Source organism: Gadus morhua, chromosome 18 (genome assembly GCF_902167405.1).
Source record: "Gadus morhua chromosome 18, gadMor3.0, whole genome shotgun sequence".
NCBI classification, from domain to species: Eukaryota; Metazoa; Chordata; class Actinopteri; order Gadiformes; family Gadidae; genus Gadus; species Gadus morhua.
The window spans coordinates 18,369,393-18,392,445 of record NC_044065.1 but is presented as its reverse complement, the minus strand read 5'-3'; the positions used below and the strand labels follow the sequence as shown (position 1 = coordinate 18,392,445).

At 46.3% G+C, this 23,053-nt stretch overlaps 2 protein-coding genes across 6 annotated transcripts; both read right to left on the bottom strand.

The window, feature by feature from the left end:
- Positions 1-793: 793 nt before the first annotated feature.
- Positions 794-11,205, bottom strand: dbf4b (DBF4B-CDC7 kinase regulatory subunit). The gene is made up of 12 exons (XM_030340758.1): positions 11,101-11,205; positions 9,593-9,727; positions 8,437-8,631; positions 7,809-7,859; positions 7,621-7,687; positions 6,902-6,966; positions 6,767-6,806; positions 6,548-6,593; positions 4,946-5,077; positions 4,234-4,372; positions 3,834-3,967; positions 794-3,564 (listed from the first exon to the last, which is right to left on the bottom strand). The coding sequence occupies exons 2-12, from the start codon at positions 9,719-9,721 to the stop codon at positions 2,154-2,156; spliced, it is 2,409 nt and encodes an 802-aa protein (XP_030196618.1). The 5' UTR covers positions 9,722-9,727; positions 11,101-11,205; the 3' UTR covers positions 794-2,153.
- A 336-nt stretch (positions 11,206-11,541) lies between these two features.
- Positions 11,542-22,731, bottom strand: LOC115531510 (gap junction gamma-1 protein-like). Of its 5 annotated transcripts, none has more exons than XM_030340829.1 (3): positions 22,413-22,731; positions 21,795-21,868; positions 11,542-14,750 (listed from the first exon to the last, which is right to left on the bottom strand). In XM_030340829.1, the coding sequence occupies exon 3, from the start codon at positions 14,477-14,479 to the stop codon at positions 13,031-13,033; it is 1,449 nt and encodes a 482-aa protein (XP_030196689.1). In that variant the 5' UTR covers positions 14,480-14,750; positions 21,795-21,868; positions 22,413-22,731; the 3' UTR covers positions 11,542-13,030. The 5 variants fall into 5 exon arrangements, with proteins under 5 accessions (XP_030196689.1, XP_030196690.1, XP_030196693.1 ...); XM_030340830.1 differs by having other exon boundaries at positions 22,357-22,720; XM_030340833.1 differs by having other exon boundaries at positions 21,809-21,868; positions 22,357-22,720.
- Positions 22,732-23,053: the final 322 nt, after the last annotated feature.

The window sequence follows — 23,053 nt, the reverse complement described above, 5'->3', positions numbered from 1 at the left end:
TCTAGGTGGACACACCCACTAGTGATGTCATATTAGGCCGATTTTCGAAACGGCTTGTAAGGCTAATCACACTCACACCTGGTGGTATAATAAGTCCCCTTTAAATTAAACTAGATCGAAAATCTGTTTAGATATATCTGAAGATCAAAGTGTGTTGATTTGTTGAATGTTGATACAAAGTTTAACGGTTGAAGCACCAAGTTATGAATATGAAGTAGGCCTAGTTGAGGTCTCCGAGAATGGAGTCTCTAGGTGAAACATTTTGGATGTAGTTAGGTACCATATTTGCAAAGCATAATTAAGAAAGAATAAAGCCTAGGAACGACAATTGTTAAGCAATGCTTACACACTCACCTAGTTAATGTACATCGATTAGCTAGTTGACAAAAAAAAAAAAATATTAATAAATATGAATCTGTGGAAATTAAAGACATTGCTGAAGAACTCCTTAATATATTTAGCTGACTCAATCATTACAGGTAAAAGGACCTTAGTCAGTTATTCAGACCTAAATTATAGGTTGTAGGATTGCAATTAACTAAAGAAATCCATGTATGGTTAACCAAAATTTAATCTCTGTAATCTAAAGCCTCAATTGTCTGCTGTGAGACTGCCTGCCTGACCTGGAATAATTTAACACATTAGTTAAAAAGGAAGTAAATAAATAAGGTATCAGATTAATGCTACATTAGCAGGTTGAAGAGGATAACGAAGGAACAATCTACTACGCTCACACCACATCCCACATAAATATCACTCAGAAAGAAAGCGAACAAAGCAACTTAGCCAGTGGTCATTTTCCATGGTGCATTAGAAATGGTAATAGTTTATTCAGAAATGTTCAAGTTATGGTTATCGACTTAGAGGTGAGGTATATCGAGATGTAGAAAATCCATTTATGGCGAAGTGGTTTGGTGTGTTTATGGTAAAGATAAAAACATACGCTGAAATTCAACAGTAGACAGTCAATAGGTCCTCAGTGATGTAGAAAATCCTAAAAACCAAATCATGACTTATTTAAACCATAACATTTATTTCAAATTAATTTCACATTTCAAAGCAATAAAATACTTTCACCATGAATAAGCTGCCATTTGTAGAAAACCACTTGCGTCGTTCTCTTCTCTTTACATATATTATTCTATATTGGAGATGGAGAGGAAAGCCGGTTGTCCATTTCTGAGCTTATTTAAGTGATACACTGTCCAAAGTAAAAGGAGTTATTTGAGCTTCACAGCATGGTCACTGATAGCCAGGGGTGTCCCTCCAAACGAGTCCACTGCACAAAAGCACTTCAGTAATAATCGATTCATTATCGTAGATTCTCGGGTTCTCAATCTTCAGCCTCAAGCCTGAAGATGATGAGATTTGGGCCCGGGCCCAATCCCATTTCTACCCCTTCCCCCTTCCCCTTGTTTTTTGAAGGGGTAAGGGGTAGAAATGGGATTAGGCCTTGTTCTCCCATCAGGCCGATCAGAGTATCTCCCCCTTAGACGTCCTGTGCGCAGCCTATCCACTGAAGTGCCTGGAGACGGGGGGGGCCGCTCAGAGCTAGTCCTGGCACCATCCCCTCGCCACAACTATGAGTCACCTTCAATGGTTCCCATGAAGCCGATGGTGCCATTATCACCACCCGGCTCACTGGGCAGGCAGCAGCTGCTTGAGCTACAGCTACTTCCTCCCTGATCCCTAGCAGAGCGCTCTGACCCTGGGCGCTCCGCAGCAACAGAGTGCCGGGATGTACTGGAGGCTCGCTAGCAGCACTTAGGACTAATTGAGTAATATCCCATCGGAGCAGGGCCTCATTAAAGTCTCAATAGCATCAGAGAGGCTGAAAGCCTGATGGGCCGGGGGGTACTTTATGGAGAGGCGGTCACCAAAGGGTGCATGTGTGGTTATACTCTCCTCTGGTAAGAGGCTCAGAAGCAGGAAGAGCAGGACGCTGAGGGTGATTGTGTTCACCTTTTGCAACCCATTGCCCAGACACTGAGTTCATGGATGCATGATTTAAAAACATTCATCGTAAACTTGCTCGGCTTCTTTTGGAGAACCTAAACGGAGAGGAGGTGAAACATTAAATAAAAAAAGCGAACGGACTCGGTGAGGGGAGGGAAGGCCACGTGTCCGGTGTCGGACCTCAGCACACCGCCCCGCTACAGGACCCGGCTGGTGGGGGGCTGCAGGGCGGAGTGCAGGCGCGCCTCGTAGCTGCTGTTGTGCGCCCAGGTACAGGCCCTCTGAAGGAGCTCCTGGTCCAGCCTACAGCGCCCCCGGCTGGAGAGGAGGGGTTCCTGGGGGGGGGCTCCCGTCGGGGCGAGCCGGGAAAGGAACTCGTGGTCCCAGTCCGACTCCGAGGACGACGGGGAGAGGCCGGCTACGTCGGGCACCAGGGCGGACTCGATGCACACAGAGGAGACGGCGTGGGGGAGGGAGCACTGGCTGGACTGGGTGTGGTGGGACCCGGGGGGGGTTTGGATGGAGAAGGAACAGTCTGGAGTGTTGGGGGAGACCGGGGAGGGAGGTTGGTCCCCCAGACCGGAATGGCTGCTGGCCAAACGACTGGGGGGCTGGGAGAAAACCTTGGTGTGTGGCACAAGGAACGAGGTGAAAGTGGGTTTTGTGGCCTCTTTGACTCCCTCTGGAGGGACCGGGCCACAGGAAGGAGAATCCCAGAGAAGGGGCTTTAGATGGAGGGGCTCACCAAGACCCAAGTCCCCCGGTGGGTCCGACCCCATGCAGGCCTCAGCCACCGCGAGGTCTGTACTGGAGCACACGGGGCCGAGGTGTACAGGGCCAGGGAGGCCCACACTCAGGTCACCCTCTGGTTTGCAAAAGGACTGCTGGTCGACAGAGAACGCCAGCCTCCTCCTCTTCGTGGACTTCCGTCTGGGGCTGGCAGACCGGCTGCGTTTTTTAGAGTTCGACGACGTCGACGCCATCAGGGGGAAGGAGGAAGAACGACACAGGGCCGACGGGGGGCTGGTCTCAGGACACAACGCTCCGATCTTCTCTAGGACATTGAACAAACTGTGGTTTGTCTCAGAACCAGAGACCTGCATGCCTTGGAGGGCGGGAAGGGGCAGGATCGGGATCTCAGGGCTGAGCTCCGGCGGGTCCGAGAAGAGGTCGAGGCGCTCGTAACGGGTGTCCGGGGCCTGGGGACTGAGGACCGGGGGCTGGGAGTACGGATCGGAAGAGGTCCCATCCGGGGTTGGCTTGCAGGGGGAGAGCGGCTCGAGTTTAGGGGGCTGTCGGAGGGGCGAGCAGGGGGTGAGCGTCGGGGGGTCCAGAGGTCGCAGCCCCATGCACGGCGAGGGAGGGCGTGGGGCGGCCAGCAGGGCAGCGAGGATGGGCGCGCAGGTCGGGTGCGAGGCGTGGTGTGAAGGCACGGGCCGGGGGGCGGCGGGCGGCGGGGAGGGAGGCTTGGCGGGGAGGCTGCGGAAGGCCTCGTCGAAGGCCGCCACTGGGTTCAGCAGCGCTCTGACGGCCTTCTCCGCCGCGCCGTCACTGAGGGTCAGCAGGTCGGCCGCACCGGGGCTGGGGCCGCACGCTGGGGTGGGGACGCTGGTGGGGGCATAAACACATCACGATGTTACCGCAGACACTATCAACCGAAATATACACACTGCACCTGTGCAGGTTGAGCTGTAATCAACATGAATATAACATCTGCTATTCATGGTAGGAGAATACCTAATCAAAATAGAGCCAGAAGGATACATAAAAAAGTTTCTGTGTGAGTGGGTGATCCATTAAAAGATTTAAAGATTGATCATTCTTTAAATCTTAAAAAAAAAAATCTATATCTATATCTGGGGTTTTAGAGGGGTCACCTGTCGAGGGAAGGGTCAATGTGCTGGGGGGGGTTTGGGTCGAAGCCCGGGAGCAGGCTGGCCACCAACCGGTCCAATGCGCTGTAGTTGGAGGCCTGCTGCAGAAACCCACGGTGTGTGGCGGACACCAGGTGCTGAGGACCAGAGTGGGGACACACACAGGAAGAGACACAGGACAGACAGACGGGGGAGAAAATGACTTTCAACGGCATTTGAATCGTACACACATTTCAACGGTTTCAATGGGATTCGAAATGATATACATTAGGGCTATTTCAAATGACACACACACACACACACACACTATATTTCATCTCAAATGTATTCAAATCGGTCACATGAGCTATTTGTTTAACCCTTCACTTTATGTGTTTTTGATTCCATAGTTCCCTCCATGTACCTCCTCCTGGTTGGTGAAGGCCTCCCGGCAGCATTCACAGTAGCCCTGGACCTTGTTGAGCGCCCGCCATGGGGAGGGTTTGAGTGGCAGGGGGGGCTCCGGGGGGCCCAGAGGTCCGCTGGCCACTTTGTGGGACTCTCTAGAGAACAGACAATCATTAGAAAGGCTGGTGGAGGACAGATTGGTATCCATTACAGTACAATTGTTTTTTACACAGCTTTACTGAATACCTGATTCTGATTAATCAGTAATTCGGCATTCTGCAGGCTGTTACACATGCAATCCACTGTTCAGAATTAATAGTTTGATGTTTTTGATGCTATGACCATAGTTCAGTGGCCAATTAAAAAAATAAAATAATAATACTAAAGTTACTGATTACATCACTTTATCTTGAATAGGTTGTTTTAGGGTTTGGTTTTCCTTGTGAAGAGTAACCAAACACTTAATAGTATTCAAGGACTGCACCCCCTTTGTTTAAATAGATAATATAACCTAAATGAACCCAAATTGCAGCAGTTCCCTTCAACCTTCATCCATAGTAAGTGATAATGGCGTTCAGTCGTGGCCCTTTGAGTTCAGAAGACCCTCTGATTGGACTAATAGTAATGTCCAACCAACGTGTGTTGACTAGCTACACTATATTCCCAGGTCGTACTCCCACTACTGGGCTAGTGCCTGGTTCTTCAGTAGGTAAAAGACCATTACTAACTTGGTGTCGCATTCTTGTTCCGGGCCTTTCTCGGGGCAGGGAGCAGGAGGGGGGGGCTCGGAAGGGCCGAAGCGGCCCGAGAAGCAGAAGCTGGGGAAGCTCAGGGACTGGACGTACAGCGGCTGGTACTTCCTGTGGAGCACCAGTCATCAGGTTAGTGTGAGGGTCAGAAGGCTGCTGAAGAGCACCACTAGAGGGGGCATTCTGGATTGGTGAGTGGCCACAAATTATACTAAATAATACAAGCATGTCAGGTCGCAAGTTTGTTAACTCTGATATCAAAAGAACTAGAGGTGGAATGAAACATAAACTTAAGGGCCGATTACATTCATTGAAGTCTGTGTTACAAAAGTAAATAATTCCTCACAAGAGAGATGCTTTGGTACAAAATATATAGAACATAAAAAGGCAAGAATGCATATTAAGCGTTGTATTGGAGGCAGACCCTAGCGAGTCTCACACACCGTTTCAGATACCGTGGGGTTAGATTTCCCTGTGCACAGGTGCCATCCGACAGGGGAGGGCTCCTTTCATTAGCTAAAATGACAGGGGCCACTGAAGGGAACCTTTGGCTGGGGCAGAGACCTCCCTGACCTGGCTTGTGTACGGAGCCGTCGCGGTGGACTGGATACGGTATCTGTCCCCACTGGGAGAGCACTGGGCTCCTGGGGGCCGCTTCACTCAGTGCTACTGACACACTAGCTGCCTGAACTCACTAAACTAATCACGATTAGGAAAACCACCAGGGCCGAAACTCAAGCCGCAGGGGTGAGCCCACGCACAGTGGGAGGGAGGGGGTAGCTGCAGACCGGTCACCCTGGGTCAACGACGCCCTTTCTCGCTACACTCATTTGGAGCTGAACGTAGCGTGTTCCGGGGCATAATAACCAACCCACCTTCCTGTTCAGAAGGAAAGATCTAGAAACTGATCACTTTTCTCTCTGGCCTCTGGCCTGTTGCTTATATATAGCCAGGCTTTGGAGTCCAAGTCCAAGACAGATGTTTAGCTTGTTTAAATGAGTAAAACAGAACTAGGGGTTGCGGTGATGCGCTGCTTGTGAAGTGCAGTCCACACATGGCCATTGCATACCCCGCCGCCTTAGGTTTTGTGGACACGCGGCTCTTGCATGATGCTTGCAGAGGTTCCACATTTCCGGGCCGCGCACCACGGGACAGATCGCCACATGAACCCTGCACACGGTGCTTACCCCAGGTTTGGTTCATGCTGGCTCTAGCATATCAAGACTTAAAATTAGGTTTAAGTGTTGGAATGTGAAGTGGCTAGAGTGTGTTGGAAAAGCAATATTATGTGGTTAAGGTGTTCTACCCAGCCAGAGGACTTCTGGGTTTGATCCCCAGTGCCTGCTTTCCACCTGTAGGCATCCTTCAACAAAGCTGCATAGAAAAAGGCCTGGATCCCTTTACATATGGGTGTCGAATCCCTTAACATAAAAGGATTTAGAGGAAAAGCTGAGGGGGGGGACGGACGGTATGGCTTAAAGATCTTGAAGGGTATTGTTTCACTTGGATTCAAATGTCAAACAAAGGCAATGGAAGCACTTACTCTACCGGGAAAAGCATGGAAAGAGGAAACTCACTCACCTGCTTAAATCCTCCACTTTGAGGTAGGGGCATTTCAGACCGGCAGCTAAGGACAGAGGATGCAGAACATTGTGGTTCATTTATTATACATCATTCATTTTATAAATTTAAGAAAGTAAAGTTTGAGTGTTTATACAATTAATTTAGAACATGATTAGAAATATTTTGAGACAGTGCAGTAAGAGACAGTAATACAAGTGTTTATGAGCATTAACTAACCTTTAACGACACGAACAGCTACTTTGCTGCAGTTCTTCAGCTGATAAAGCAAAAGGAAACATACAATGTCATCCAAAGCCCATCAAACCAAACTGATATTGATGCAAAGATTTTTGCATCTTCTGAGAAAATTACCTCTGCTTTTTTCTGCTTGGTGTTGAAGCTCTCTCTTGTTAATCTTTGTAGGTACAGCAGGATATCTTGGAATCAGTTAAAGACACAACATTTCTCTGCTGAGATGAATAAAGTACATCTTATCTTATCTTAAACACATCCTCTACCATAGAGAGCATCCATTCCACTCCACACTGTGCTTCAAGTCTACAGTATGGACTTTGGAGTCATAAGAAATAGTCCCATTATCCTTAACATGGGACTTTCATATGAAATTTGTCTGTGGGGAAATATGTCTTTTTTTTATAACACATACCCCTTGCTTAGCCTCGTATTAAAGAAACATACCATTCCGGGGGATCAACCATAGTGACGCCAAGATAGCAAGAAAAGCACTTTAATTCACATTTGTGACACTTGCACATGCACGCTAATTGCTATTCAGCAGAGTTGGTACATGGAAGTAATGTTGACATTTCGTATTAGTAGAAGCTTTCATGGAGCCAGGAGAGACGGTTTCAATGGTTATAGTCCATTAAACAAAACTATTACTGAATATTTGAATTGGCACCCCACCATTCTTAACCTATTGTCAGGAGGAAATCATGAGACCACAACATCCTAACAGACTGTTGAAGCTCATAACAGGAATACGGTGCCCTCTGCTGTAAGCGAAGACCCACTACACCAAGAGAACACTAAAGACAAGCCATAAGGGGGGCATCGGTCAAAAAGGATACCATCCACATAGAGAATCTGCACACCCCACGAGCGGGCTTTCTGCAAGACACTTCCCTGCAGTCGCTCCTGGAAGAAAATAACAACAAAAGGCCTGTTTGTCAGCAGGACTCCACTGCGTCAACAGTTGACATACCAAACCACAGAGATCTTAAATGTCAACCACTATTGTGACTACAGGACCACTCACATTGTTGCGAATGGCTTTCTCCAGTAGGGCCATTCCACGACTGCCGAAACACTAAAAAAGAAAAAGAAAAAAACATGAGCTAACAGTGCAGTTTTAAACATTAACACTCACCGCAAGTTAAGATTTGACTAGTTGATGAGACTGATTTCTGATGGTTTTGACAACTACGGCAACATAACACTGACCAGATCATTAACACGTCATTATTCAACCATTACTTTATTAATCTAGGTTGAAACACATCACTATAAAAAAAAAATTGCGAGGGTGAACTGGCCAATAACAAGAAAAACGGAACATCCAACAAATACAAACTCATTTTTGACAACTCATGACAGCAGACTTTCTTTTTAAGGTCTATTTACAGCCCGCTCCAGGATGAAAGAGCAGCAAAAGAGATCTTACCCATCTCAGTCCCATTGTATTTTACATTGGGGGTGTACTGTGAAGCGCTTTGATTTTATGATCAAACCCATGCTAGTATTTTCAAACTCAGCAAACAGATATAATACACAATATACACACTAGCAAGCATAGACCATGCTTAAACAAGAGCACGTTTGTGTCTCTACAAACACCTCCATGTTTTAAAACAGACGGACAGCGAACAGACAGGCGGGGGACAGACCGTGGGGCGCGCTGGGAGGGGCGTGGTCGGCCACGGCCGGTCCTTGGCCTCCCGGACTCCGTCTCTGGGGGGGTCCGTCTCCCCTCGCCCGCCTTTGGCCTCCGTCTTGGCGGGCTGGATCCTCTCCTCTGGCGACGCCTCCTGGCTCCCGGTCACCAGGTAGGTCACGTCCTTGTGGAGGAAACCCTCCACCTTCTGTCAGGGACACACAAGAGGAGAACAAACGGTAAAGGGTCCGTCTTTATACAGCGCTTTACTAACCAGTGGCCAATAGGAGTGCTCTACGATACTGCCTCACATTCACACCGCGACGGCGGTGTCTGCCGTGCAACGCGACAGCCAGCTCGTCGGGAGCAGTCAGGGTGAGGCTCATGGCCAGCTCAACACGGTGCTAGGAGGAGCCGGGGATCGAACTAGCAACCTTCCGAGCCAACCCGTTCTACTTCCTGAGTCACATGCCCCCCGGAAAAAAAAAGACATCCTGGTGTTAGCTGATCACCAGCTCCACCGTTTGCTCTGTTTGGAATCTAGAGGTCCAGTGTGGCTCCACTGCTGGTAAACACTGGAAGGGTTAGGTTCAACTCCCACTGGAGCCTCCCATGCAAACAAGGCATCAATGCATGGAATTGGAAGATGCTTTAGATAAAACACTCTACCAAATGACTTATACTCTTATTGATTAATTACGCTAAACTGGCAATGGGAGTGAAAAATCAAAGTTCTAGTCTCATCATCATTGTGGCTTTACCAGTGTGGGTCGAAATGCCTCCATCTATGGGTTTAGGAGCCCTATCGGAAATAATTTAATTTGCTGTAATTGGTGGCACTGCAGCAAATGTGAAAGGAGATGAATTGCATTTGAGGCCCCGACTATTGTTCAGAAAAAAGGTGACCTTTAGCAGGATAATCAGTGCGAGTGTCAGTGTGTGAATGTCAATCTGGATACTAGTCTTCAGTTTTTTTACAGTCTTTGTAGCAGGATTACCAAATAATGCGATTTACTTTCCATAATTCTAAATAGAAATATAGATGTCTAGAAATGCACGAATCACACACAAGCTTTCTGGATTTTCTTCTTCTCCCAACTCCCAACCTTTCTGGTAGGTTAGAGGTAGCTCGTAGAAGGAAAAGGCCTATGTGTAAGCAGTTAGCTTACCCCTCCCAGGTGAAAGATGGCCTCCACCAGCAAGGCGGCTGCCCGTCTCTTGACGTTGTCCAGGAAGAAGGACTTTCCCGTCAGCCTCTTCTCCCCAGGAGGCAGGACACCAAGGAGGCCTCCTCCCATCGCTGACTGCAGCAGCACACGAACAACAGGCAGGAGAACAGTGTGAATGTGATGCTAACTTTACATTCTACTTTTGCATACTTTATTGCAGTTCTTCCAAATCTCAGGGGTCATCGGAGATGCATATGGGTTCGTCGCGGCAGTAGTTGACTCATAAGCTATCGATTTTTTGCATTTGCTTCCATTTAAAAATGCACATGGTTAAAAGTCCTTTGCATACAACAAGACAATTATTGATAGAGACACTTTTCTTGGAAACAATTTGAACTCCTCTTGGCGTTAATAACTTCATTCTTGCATCTTCATATCTTACAAAGTCCACCTACCATTTCTATACCATGTCAATTGTGAAAAATACAAGAACTGCAATTAAACTGTATTTTAAAATTTTAACTCCTCTGGCTGCTAAAACATTAACATCAATTTGGGTTATTTTAACAGCACATTGGAGCTTCTTATTTAGAAGTCAGATAGATGTTTAATGATTTCTTCACATAATAAGCTAGGTAACGCCATTTCTGACAGATTTAAATACATATCTTCAAATCTCTCTTGGCTACGGCTAGGTTGTTGAAAAGGTTTAAAAAAGAGATGAATGAACACGAGAATTTCTTGGGGAAATAAGTTTTAATAAAGTAACTGCTAGAGTATATTGTCTCTTAGTTGTAGTTATGATACTTGTTGCAAAGTCCACCTGCCATTTCCATACTATGTGAATTGTGAATAATGCAAGAACTGTGTATTCATAATAAAGGTCGTGATTTTACATTTTAAAATGTCATGTTGACTGCAACATGCAACACATCACGATTGGCTGATCGTGGCTTTAGTCAAACATGCCCTTAGATACATGAGACACAGACCTCCTCTTGAAGAGCTGGGAAGTTTAAGACCTTTATAACTTAATAACATAAACCATCATATATGCATCAGTAGTACCATTACTATTGCAATATAAACCATGCAGGATCATGTACACCAGGGCACACGGTCATGGTAAACTGCTTTGACCCACATGACAAAAACATGTAGTCATCGAACCAGTCACACACCTTAGCTAAGCTCCTGTTTTGAAGGCTAATTCAAGTTCTATCAAACTTAGCTTGGCTCCTGTTATTAAGGCCAATATAACACACCTTATTTAAGCCCCTGTTATTAAGGCTAATGTAACACACCTTAGGCTAATATAACAACATTTAGCTTAGCTCCTGTTATGAAGGCCAAGTTAAAAACCCTTAGCTTAGCTCCCCTTATGAAGGCTAAGTGAACAGCCCTTAGCTTAGCTCCTGTTTTAAAGGCTAAGTTAAAACACCTCACTTAGCAAGGGAACGGACGTCTGGTGTCCTACCCATCCGTTGCAATCATAAAACAGTACTCACTTCGTGTTATGCCCAAAGGGATATTGGTGGCTTATCTCACTTAAGAAGAGTATATAACTTAAGGAGTACAGACAGCCGGCCCGGCTGGTTTGGAGCAACCGCCGCTTTTTAAAAACAAAAGCCCAAAGCCAACGTCACATCCGGTATTATACGGCCCAAAAGTCTGTAAATAGAAGGCACCTAGAACAAAAAATAAATGTTGACGATAAATTTTTATAGCGTTTGAAAATAACACTTCTAATAAACGGTTACATTATTTTTTGTCAAAAAAAAAAACTCCAACTGTCCTATCCGATCTGTACTGAAAAAGTTGTACATTTTAGCAATCAAATAACACCGTTGTTATGGTTAAGTATTACCCTAATTTCCATCTGTTTACCAGGGATTGATTAACATTCTCATTCAATTCGTGGAGGTCGGGGCATCAAAGGACCAGACAACTTGTTTCCTCAATTTATTTATGAATGCCTTTGAAAAACAACACATGCAGTTTTTAATTTCAACACAATAAATGACTTTCCTATATCGAAAACAGCACAACCCTTGCTAACTTTTACAATCTAAAGACATCTGAGAAACTTAACTCAAGCCAGAAGCACCTGGATAATTATTTATTCCCTTTCTTCTTTAATGCATTCAGTTTCAATCATGTAAACAAGGCCTTAATAAACTTTATTGGAAGGGAGTGGAACGAACTTCATGCTTCACTGTAAAAAAGCTATTTGACATTGGACAGTAGACTACATTTAAAAACAGCCTGTTTGATAACAGCAATGTCAACCTTTTGCAATACAATACATAACAACACTGAGTGGTTTCAGTTGGTTCAACACTCACAAAACAGAATCTTATACTGGAAAATTATATTTCTTGACAAAAAATGTAAGCTTTTCACGCAAAAATAGCTTGAACAAAACATCATGGACGATATGTTGTGCATTGCAAAACAACACACATTTCTTGTGGCACTTTTGACAGCAGTTATAAGAAGAACTTATTTTTCAGGAATTATTCATGCATTTGACTCCATGTGATGACAATAAACGTTCAGTTTTATATGTACGATTATATTGCACGTCGAAAGAGAAGAACAATGTAAAATTGGATAATACACGTTTTAACCACATGGGATCACGAGTGGCGGCCGCGTTGTCTTGGGGTCAGTCAGAAGTTTCCCTCTTATCATAAATAAAATAGCGTATGTCTTTTTAGGGATGCGGTTTCCAAATGACATTACTCTTTCAGTTGCAGGTAACCTAAGGCACGTTGGATAACACAGCATAACTCCCCTTCTACAGATAAACGTCTTCACATAAATGAACACACCATACAAAATAATAAATACCAAATCAGTAAGGGATTATGCTTCCTTGAGTGCTAATGGCCTAACATTTTAACAACAATAGTTTGGTTCCAATACAGTTAGCTATATAAATAACTGAAAAATGTTTGGTTATAGATGAAATGCCCCGGAAATATGTTTCAATTAAATGTGTAAATGTGTGTAATGTAAAGGGAGATTTAAAGTATTTTAAAATTGTACACACTTACTTCCTCTAAAGAAAACAAACATCACTATCCAAGAGCATTTGTCCCAAGTCGACCTTGAAAATAATACGAGAATATAATAACACAATTTGTTTTAAAGATTTTAGAAAATATTGCTAAATGTTGACGTCTTAACATTGTGTATTTTGCAGTGTTTTTGGCACATGAATCACTTCTTGATGTGAACATCATTTCACACTTAGTTGAGGTTGCATACACTTCACTACTAGTCCCGCGTAACCGAACAACGCCGCGCATAAGACCGGCTAATAGCTAAGTATTCACTGGACACCGAACTCACTGATATCTAAATGAGGCGTGTTAACCACGGACCCAGCTCCACCCTGCCCCCCCCCCTTCCAGCCCATCGTACTCCCCCTCCCTAGATCCACTCAGACCCCTTCACCTCTCCGTACTTGCTGTTGCAGCTGCTCCCACTGCTCCCCCCCTGGCCCCTGCCACCGGCCCGACCCGACCCCGTGCGGGACACGGCCCGCTGCTTGCGGCCCCCGCTGTTGGCCTTGTTGCCGGGGGACCTGCCGTTCTTGTTGTAGTCCCCCTGCTGGCCGTAGGCGTTGATGGCCGCCTCCAGCCGGTTCTGAGCCAGGTGCAGCTCCTTCCGCAGGGCTCCGCAGCCGCCGCCCACACCGGTCTTGGGGAGGTTCTGGTCGTCGGCGAAGCGCTGGTTCTCCTCCTGGGCGATGTTGGCCCGGTTCTGCTGGCAGGCCGCCTTGGCGTTGGTGAGGTCTGTGAAGGGCAGGGCCGCGGGGGGCGGCTGCAGCGCCGGCTCCTGGTACTCGTTGGAGTCCAGCAGGGGCTTGACTGCGAAGTTGTAGCCGGGCGGGGCCGACGGCGTGTTCCAGGAGAAGGGCACGTTCCCGTACGCGGGCTCCGTCGCCGGCCCTCTGGCCACTCCGTACGGGTGGGAGGCCTCGTCGTTGGAGGGCGCTGGGGAGCGCTGGGAGCCCAGGATGTCACATATGGTGCCCACGCCCAGGTGCAGCATCTCCCAGAAGTTGAGGGCCAGGCAGAGCAGGGACACGGCGTACATGATGAGCAGGAAGATGGTCTTCTCGGTGGGCCGCGACACAAAGCAGTCCACCGTGTGCGGGCAGGGCGGGCCCGAGCAGGCGTACGTGGAGGGCACCGCCATGCCGTACAGCGCGTACTGCCCGAGCAGGAAGCCCACCTCCAGCAGGGAGCGCGCCAGCAGCTGCAGCACGTAGATACGCATCAGCCCGTCCTCCTTGATGCGCTGGCGCCCGTCGTGGCGCGCCTTGGCCTTGACCCCTCCCCCGTCGGCCCCGCCCGCGCCCCCGTCGGCCCCGCCCGCCGCTCCCCCGGCCCCTCCACCGTCGCTCTCCGGCTCGGCCACCTCGTAGATCATGGGGTCCTCCTCGTGGTCGTCCTCCGCCTCCTCCACGCCGCGGTGCTGCCTCCGGGCGCCCGGGTACGACTTCCTGGGCGCGCGGCGCTGGGGCAAACCGTCCCCGCCGACGCCGCCGCCGACGCCCGCCCGGTCGTCGGCGCGGGCGATCTTGTTGACGGCGTAGCCCAGGTACATGAGGGAGGGCGTGGCCACCAGGATGATCTGGAAGACCCAGAAGCGGACGTGGGAGAGCGGGGCGAAGGCGTCGTAGCAGACGTTCTCGCAGCCCGGCTGGCCCGAGTTGCAGATGAACTTGCTCTGCTCGTCGTAGTAGATGGACTCGCCGCCCACCGCCGTCAGCACGATGCGGAACACGATGAGCACCGTCAGCCAGATCTTCCCCACGAAGGTGGAGTGGTTGTGGATCTCCTCCAGCAGGCGGGTCAGGAAGCTCCAGCTCATGGTGGCGGGAAGGGGAGGAAGCAAGGGAGGGATGAGAGTAAGAAGGGAAAGGGGGCCGGGGTGGATGCAGGAGAAGGGGGGAGGAAAGAGGGAAGAGTCACAAGGGAAGAAGCAGGGGGAGGGGAAGTAAGGAAGAAATTAGGGGAGATGGTATTGAAGAGATTAAAGTAGGAGGCAAGGGAGGAGCAAATGGAGAAGGGAGGGAAGGATGGAAGGAGCCACGGAAGGAAGGGGGCAGGGATTGAAGCACTTTTTGCGCTATGCAGGACCCCTGTCAAAGATAAAATAATGGGCTGAAGATTAGTGCATGGAATCTGGATTACATTAGCATTATTACTGTTGTCTCATGCGGGCCGAGGTTTACCTTTAAACATTATATTCCCCAATTTATTATGGATAAATAATTATTACAGGAATAAATATACCAATGGGAAAGAAATGAAAAATAAACGTACGATAAAGAGTTCTAAAAATGGGTTCTGGATAATTGGTATCTATATAATTATTGTAATAATTTAAACCAAAAACAAAATATTCACGATATTAAATGGAATTAAAAGAAGTACAATATTTGAATAACTGATGAGGAAGAGATAGTGATGGTAGAGAGAGAGGGACTGACGAGAGAGACAGTGATGATGGGAGAGAGGGAGAGAAAGGGAGCTTGGAATTTAAAAGTGTGTGAGAGAGAACGAGAGTAAAAAATAAGACACAGTCCCTGAAATCTGTTACACCAAAAAGGAGGGTAAGAGTGTGTTTGTTGAACTTGGATCCAAAATGTAATTGCTTTGCGAAGGTCAAGCCGTACACCACAAAAACATTTCAGAACCATAACCAAGTTAAGTGTATGTGCTTCTGTGAACCTGCGTGTATGTTATAAAGGTGTGGGTGTATAAACTGGTGTGTGTGTGCCTGTGTGTGTATTATAAACGTGTGGGTGGATAAACTGGTGTGTGTGTGTGCCTGTGTGTGTATTGTAAACGTGTTGGTGTATAAACTGGTGTGTATGTGCCTGTGTGTGTGTTACAAACATGTGTGTCTATAAACTGGTGTGTATGTGACTGGGTGTGCCGCACAGATCCGCACTTCCGTCTTTAACTAGGCATCCCTCCATGGGAGACACATGCTAACCATTATCAAGGCCAGGAGACCACCACACCTTATCAACCTGTGGAAACACACATACCACCCTCCTGCACTAACACAGACACACAGACGCACACACAGACGCACGCACGCACGCACGCACGCACGCACGCACGCACGCACGCACACACGCACACACACACACACGCACACACACACACACACACACACTCTCTTTTGCAGGCATGTGCACATACTTGCAAACAAATTCCCGGATGCCTGTTCCCAGACAGGCACATGTGAATGCTCTCTCTGTCACCACAGACACAAACAGATATACAAACACACACACACACACACACACACACACACACACACACACACACACACACACACACACACACACACACACACACACACACACACACAAACACACACACACACACGACAGAGACACACAAACATGTTCCCTGTTTGCTCATGTTTCTGTTCAGACGTCAACATCATGACATAAGTGTGCTTTTCCTGTATGCATATTAGTGCTCCACTAATTCTGATAATATATTATTATCAGAAATCATAAAGTGATTACACCAAAGGTGTCTACCTGTCTTGCGGCATTGTCTGCAGGCGCTACTGCAGAGCTTGGTACCATACCACAGCACTTTTAGCATACCAAACAAAACCCGTCCGGTTATACAGAGTGACAAAAACCTGCTGAGATTTAGGTAGGTAGCGATGTTCACTTCTTGAAGCAAAGAACGTTGTTTAGTGTTGTTTAGGTTTTAGTCTTATCCTAGCTAGCTTTGTTGTCTTATTCTAGCTAGCTTTGTTGCTGGGGATGGGTTAACCTAGTGATTGTTATTGTTTTGCACTTGGTTCTATGAACATCCTTACTGTACCGACAGCGATATATTGTTTAACCTTCTTCTGACAAATGTGCTAATTGTAATTTGCTTTGGATAAAAGCGTCTGCTAAATGCCCTAAATGTACATTTTAGAGAACAATGTTACAGGTTACACTTAACAAGTGCCGTAGAGCGCCCCCTAAGGCTTGGAAAACAACGATGCACTTATCCATCACACATAACATTTAGTAATTGGAACCAATGGCCCAGGTGGTGGTACTTCAAGTGTTATAACCATGCGCTAAAGTGAAGTCCTGAGGTTAACCAACAGATGGAATGAAATAGAGCATCATGCTGACACAACAGACAAGCCTGGATGCTAGGCATCCTCTGTGGCTGTAGGGGCTGCCAGACGCAGGCGGACTGCCTTAACATTGAGGAGGTGAGCCTGAGCCTCAGAGCAAAGACATTAGAGTTGAGTGAATTGATTTTGACGCGATAAATTGGCCTTCCACCGAGGCCTGGGTCCGTTCAAAGTCAATATACTGTAGTTGTATTTAAATAGGAGAGGGGAGGGGGGCTAGGATGGAGAGCCAATCAACGCATGCAAAGTAACCGTGCTCATTTGTGAGAGAATGTTAGGGACCGAAAGGCTTACAAGTAGAATTGTACACTGCATTGTGTGTGTGTTCGTGGGAGATTATGTGTGAGTGTGTTTTTTAGATTGAGTGAGGGAGTGAGTGGGGGAGTGAGTGAGTGTGTGTGTGTATATATGAGATGAGTGAGTGATTGAGTGAGTGAGTTTTTGTGTGTGTATGTGTGTGCGTGTGTCTGTGTGTGTGTGTGAGTGTGAGTGTGTATGTGTGTGTGTGTGTGTGCGTGTGTGTGTGAATGTCATGAGAACGCAAACAGATTTGTCAGACAGTCCTTTCGCTGACACTGTGATTTTGTAGCCACGGCAACGTCTATAGCAACACTTTTTTAGTATAGGAGATGCAAACATTAAAAAACAAACCCACTGGGTGAAAACATCAGGGATGTCAACATTCTTGGCTGATACCAACAATCATAAAATACTGCAAACATTTGGCCTAATTATCTTTTTTTAATTATTTTATGAAATAGCACAAACAACTGTGACTAACAATACTGAGATTACATATTTTATTCCCCCCATCTCAAATTATTTGGATGATAAAGGTATAATCATGTCGGAAAATATATTGTTGCCTATCTAGCTGAAAACAAGGCAGACTAATTCAAAGTGCAACACATCTGTGGTAAAGGCTTGTGTGTACCATTGCGAGGATTAACTGTTTCCTCTCAAAACCCTTTTGTACGTTTTCAACAATAACTATCAGTTATCTAACTATGTGACCTTGCGATCGTTGTAACTCAGTGAACCTCACTCTCTTCATCCCGCTCTCTCTTCTTCTCACTCTCTCTACGCCATCACTCAGTCAACCTCTCTACAACCATCAATTCAAAAAAGAGACGAGTCATACAGTCATACTACTGTATGTCAACTCTTTGCCCAAGGCTCAGTGTGACTAACACAAGCATCGTAACCACCACTGACACACAGACAACTGCACCCGCTCACAAGCTCCAGGCATCAAGATCCCCACACAGATGGACCTTGGACCAGTTCAGGGCCAGGGACACGAGAAGCCATGATCTTTGCGTGCACTGTTCAAAGGACTTGTGGAGGATTGTGTGGGTGAGAAAACTTTATTGGTTTCTCTTAGGAAAACAACATCTAACTATCTAGCTTGTGTCATCCCACAAGGCCACAACACATCTCATCCAGAGGCAGCTTGGAGATGGGTGTGTTGTGCACAAGGGCTCTTCAACTTTTGTTTTGAACCAGCCAAGCCAAGTGAGATGAATCTCAGGCGGTAGAAACAAGCATGAAGTTCTTGATACAGTCTTTAGTTGGTATGCGGTATGCGGAGGCTAGTCTAGGGGTGGATGCTGAATATAATGGTATGACATCCGGTGAGCCAAGCTCGATCCCCGGTTCCTCCTAGCTGATTGTTGAGGTGTCCCTGAGCAAGACACATAACCCTACTGCTCCCGACGAGCTGGCTGTCGCCTTGAATGGTTGAGTCTACCGTCGGTTTGTGAATGTGTGCATGAATGGGTGAATGTTAGGCAATACTGTTAAGTGCTATGAGTGGCCACTGGTTAGAAAAGCTATATATTAATGAAGGCCATTTAACATTTACTTTGTGCTTTAACCAACTTGGGCTGTCAGGGACGCTAGGTTCATACTTTTAGCAGTCTGTGGTTGGAGTCAAATGATAAACAGCCACAAACAAGCTAACTATTTGGCTTGGTCTGATGCCGTGGTGCAGACCATCACTGAGACGTAGAGATCAACGGATGTTATTGATATAGTAAATACCATGGGGGGAGGAAGATGGGGGTCATGAGAATTACCAGAACTTAAAATGGGGTCACAGGCCAGCTATGTTTCAGCACCACTGTGCGTGGGACAAACAGTGTCTTGGAGGTCAAACTGTCAACGGTTGGCAGTAAGGATGACTCCCCAGGGGGGCCGGAGAGAACAATGAGACATCAGAAAAGACCGGACTCGATTTGAAGCATGCTTTGCCCAACACGTTACAGTTACTTTTAGCCTAGACTAGCATCTGCAGCAAACATATTGACCAGAGGTCCAACATACAGACATCATATTGGTAAGTCACTTCCCGATTGACATCGGAGCTGGATAGGTAATGGAGGTCTCTAGGGAGAGCGTCGGTAGCAACCTACCTCGCTAGCAGACTGCCATCGGGCTTGTCCTTCTGTTTATCAGTCTGTCCTTCCATCAGTCTGTCTGTCATTCTATAACCATCTGTCTGCGTGCCTTGCTGCAGGTCTGGCTGTCAGTCAGTAAGTCTGCAGGCTGCCTGGCTTTCTGTTTGTCTAGCCACACAGCACAAGCAGCAGGTGTGCACAAGGGCTAGCAACAAGATAGCACACATCTTTTGGTATAATGGCTGGAGGAATATTCAGCACAGTGCACAAAGAAATTAGTAAAATACAAACTTGAGAGGGAAAGGATAGCAGAGGGCACAGCCCTGGACTCCTCAGCCCCTACCCCAAACTGTTTTCTAAACCTGCTTTCCTGTCAGCATTTTTGTCCACTGAAAATAAATAAATACACAAATGAAGGCTCATGGAGGCCTGATCTGTTAAACGACCAGCATCATTAGTGGTCGCACGACTCCGAGACGCACACATCTGGGCGTGTTGTATGATGCTTCACGTGCCATCGGCCTGGGGTACTGTCTGTCTAGAGCAGCACACCAGGGAAAAACTATTGACCGTCTACAGGGAGAGACGTTAATACCTAGTCCTGCAAATAGTTAGCCATCTTCTTCTTCATCATTTAACAAGACTGCCGACAGTCTCGCTGTCTCGATTTGGATAGGCCGACGGCATATTCAAATAAAATAAAAAAATTCAACAAGCATTATTCAACATGGGCAAGGGGAGGGGGCAACATAAGGATAACTTTATCGATGATGAAAAAAGGATTGAAAAAAAATAATATATATATTTATATATTTTGTCTTTTAGCATTTAGCATCTCTCTTTTCATTTACTTTCACTTATTACTCGACAACTCTAAGGATATTGTTTCAATCCATGTACTAAAAAACCCTCCTCCTCATGCATTTGTTCACTGGCCATGATTATCCTGCCACCAATTCAAAACGTAAGGCAAGCCAAAATCGTGAATATATCTTTACAACCTCTTGTCTAATATACAATTCAATAAAAACTAATTTCCATCAGCACGCATGCTGTGAACAAGCCAGGCCTCTTCTCTCTCAGCGTGACGTCCCCTTAGACAGGCATTTTTCCATACCTTGGTTTCTTTAAAGGTCCAAACATCAATTAAGTTATTTTACAACCCGCTGTGGGAAGCTGCGGGCTGCAGAACCGGGCCGGGTGGCATACGCTAAGGTCGGAATTTTATTCTTCTTCGCGGCTTCGAACCATGGCATTCATCCAGTAACGGTTACCACTCCCAGTGTTCTACCACAGAAGAGGAACAGTTACACAACAAGAAGAAGAACCACAGGCGAAGACGAGCCAAACAGGATGGTTACAAAGGATTGACTGTCATGTGTTCCATTCGAAACCAGAGGTGAAGGGGAGGTAGCGAACAATATGACACATTCTATCCACCATTCACATTGACTATGTTTGTGTTTTTTTTAACCTACCCTACACAGGCTCATGTCAATGCAAGTATTTTGGACAATCACACACACACACACACACACACACACACACACACACACACACACACACACACACACACACACACACACACACACACACACACACACACACACACACACACACACACACACGCACGCATTCTCTTCATCAGTTCAGATATTGCTGGGCCTCCAATATTCATTAGGGGTCCCAGTATCCCAGTGGTAGAATCTGCAGGATTCTTCATGGCCAAAATGTTAGCAATCTATTTGAGGTAATCTCAACACATACAGTAAAACAGCCAGTGTTTATGAACAGATCCAAACAACACCATCTATAGCCTAGGGTGCTTGACTAATTTGAGAGCTAGATAAAAAAGTAGAGGGCTGGGATGTCCCAGCCAAGACGACATGCCGACGGTGCGGGCTCTGTTTACACTGCTAATGACAAGCCTTGTAATCACATACTTCACTTCCTTTTCTCTTGAGTTCAAGCATGGGAGGGTACAGATATACCGACAGTAACAGCGGATGGGGGAATTGTTTCTTATGACATAACCTTGACTTGAGTATCTCGTTAAGGCACCCTGACATAACATTTGAAGGAGCCAAATGTTTCTAGCTCTGGTTTTTAATAGGTTCTTTCATTAAAAAATCAACTAATTTCATTGCTCCTTTACTTTTCATATTCTCACTTACCACTACACCTCTAACTCATATGTCCCTTCTCAATGTTGTTTCGGCCTGAATAAATAAAGTCTTGGAGTTATTGATGTTGATTAACGACCCTCACACACAGATCCAATGGTGCATTTTTTTTTGCATGAAGTGTGCTTCTGCGTAATGTTAAGTTAATGTCAATGTGTTGTGACCCACTCCCTGTGGAATGAGTTTCTAAGATGTGTCACACAGCTTGATTGGTAGTAAGGTGAGATGTCTGTTTTCATTTGAATCATAAACAAACTCCTGAAACTTGCACCATGGACAGAATTTACAGAATATGGATGGAAGACAGAAGGGGGGAGATAGGAAGGGGGTACGGGAGGCAGGAAGGAAGATGGAGGGGGAGGGAGGGGTGGGTGGATGGATGGATGGAGGGATGGATAGATAGACAGATCGAGATTTAGGGCATCATTTGATTACCTGGTTCTGTTTACCTTTACGCCTTTTGGGTTGCCAGTGTTTGTAGGTCAAAAATCGAAGACATTTTAAAGCACCTGCCAATTCAGCACAAAGGAAACCAGTATTAAAAAAGAAACAACGAGAAACTAATGGAAACCAAATTGCTGTCTGACATTTATTTGAGTTATTATTTAAACTTTTATTTCGAGATAAAAACATATTTGATGATGATTTGATGAACAAAATTCAATCAACAAATTATTTGGCGTAGGCTACACGTTCACAATATATTCATATCGACATGAGGAAGTTTGCTAGCTAAGTTCTGTAGGCTATGTTTTGAGGGGGGAATTTGTGTTTGTGAGTCAGACCTATATAACGTTAAATGTAAATCTTAGGGTCGTTTAAAAGTTGTAAAAGAAAGTGCAAAGCTGACGAATAAACCAATAAAGTTACCTGAGATATCGACCCGAGGGCAGTGTAACAGCTAGCTAGACACAATTATATTTTATCAATTAACCATATTAAATTATATTTTACATTTCGCTCTGACACACTGGTCTGGTCATCTTAAAATACATACTTTTACCAGACCGCTGAGAAGAAACGTGGGCTTCAAAGGAGATAAGGTGTATTTACCCCAGCGTCCTCACGGTGTCTCCGGCTCCTCCGAGTCCGAGTCCGACCACATGTGGACCCGACAACACTAACACCTCGCAGAGCACCCCGCCTGACAGGGTCCGGGGAGACGGTCCATCCTCTCTGCCCCTATCTTTCAATGGGAAGGGGTTTTACCTTAAAGCCACACTTTAAAACGTGAACTCGCAGGAATCCTCCAAAGTGTGAAGCTTAAACCCGCCGGTTGACTGAGTGGTGAGTGAGTATTACCCCGACCACCGTGGGCAACCCAGAACCCACCGCCGCTCCCACTGAACCTCTGATGGGAGTCTATCAGCCGCAGGGAGGGGGAGGGTGTGTGTGTGTGTGTGTGTGTGTGTGTGTGTGTGTGTGTGTGTGTGTGTGTGTGTGTGTGTGTGTGTGTGTGTGTGTGTGTGTGTGTGTCTATGAGTGCGTGCGTGTGTCCTTTACAGGCTACCTAAAAGTTTGCTGTGAAGGAAAAAAATACAACTTTTCTTTCATTCGGTTATTGTATTTTTCACGTGTGTTTAGTGAGGGAGAATTAGAAGGCCGATGGAGACATGTGCATGCCGATGAGCTGGGTGAGCTACGAAGGAGGCTTTTTGACATGAGGAGCCATTGACTGGCTTTTCTTTGGTAGC

Bases quoted from the DNA above. Each gene is read 5' to 3' on its own strand.
- dbf4b (XM_030340758.1), bottom strand. From the start codon at position 9,721: ATGGGAGGAGGCCTCCTTGGTGTCCTGCCTCCTGGGGAGAAGAGGCTG. The intron at 6,807-6,901 runs GTAATTTTCTCA...TTGCTTTATCAG, and splicing joins CCAAGCAGAAAAAAGCAGAG to CTGAAGAACTGCAGCAAAGT. The intron at 4,373-4,945 runs GTTAGTAATGGT...TCTGTTCTCTAG, and splicing joins GAACAAGAATGCGACACCAA to AGAGTCCCACAAAGTGGCCA.
- LOC115531510 (XM_030340829.1), bottom strand. From the start codon at position 14,479: ATGAGCTGGAGCTTCCTGACCCGCCTGCTGGAGGAGATCCACAACCAC.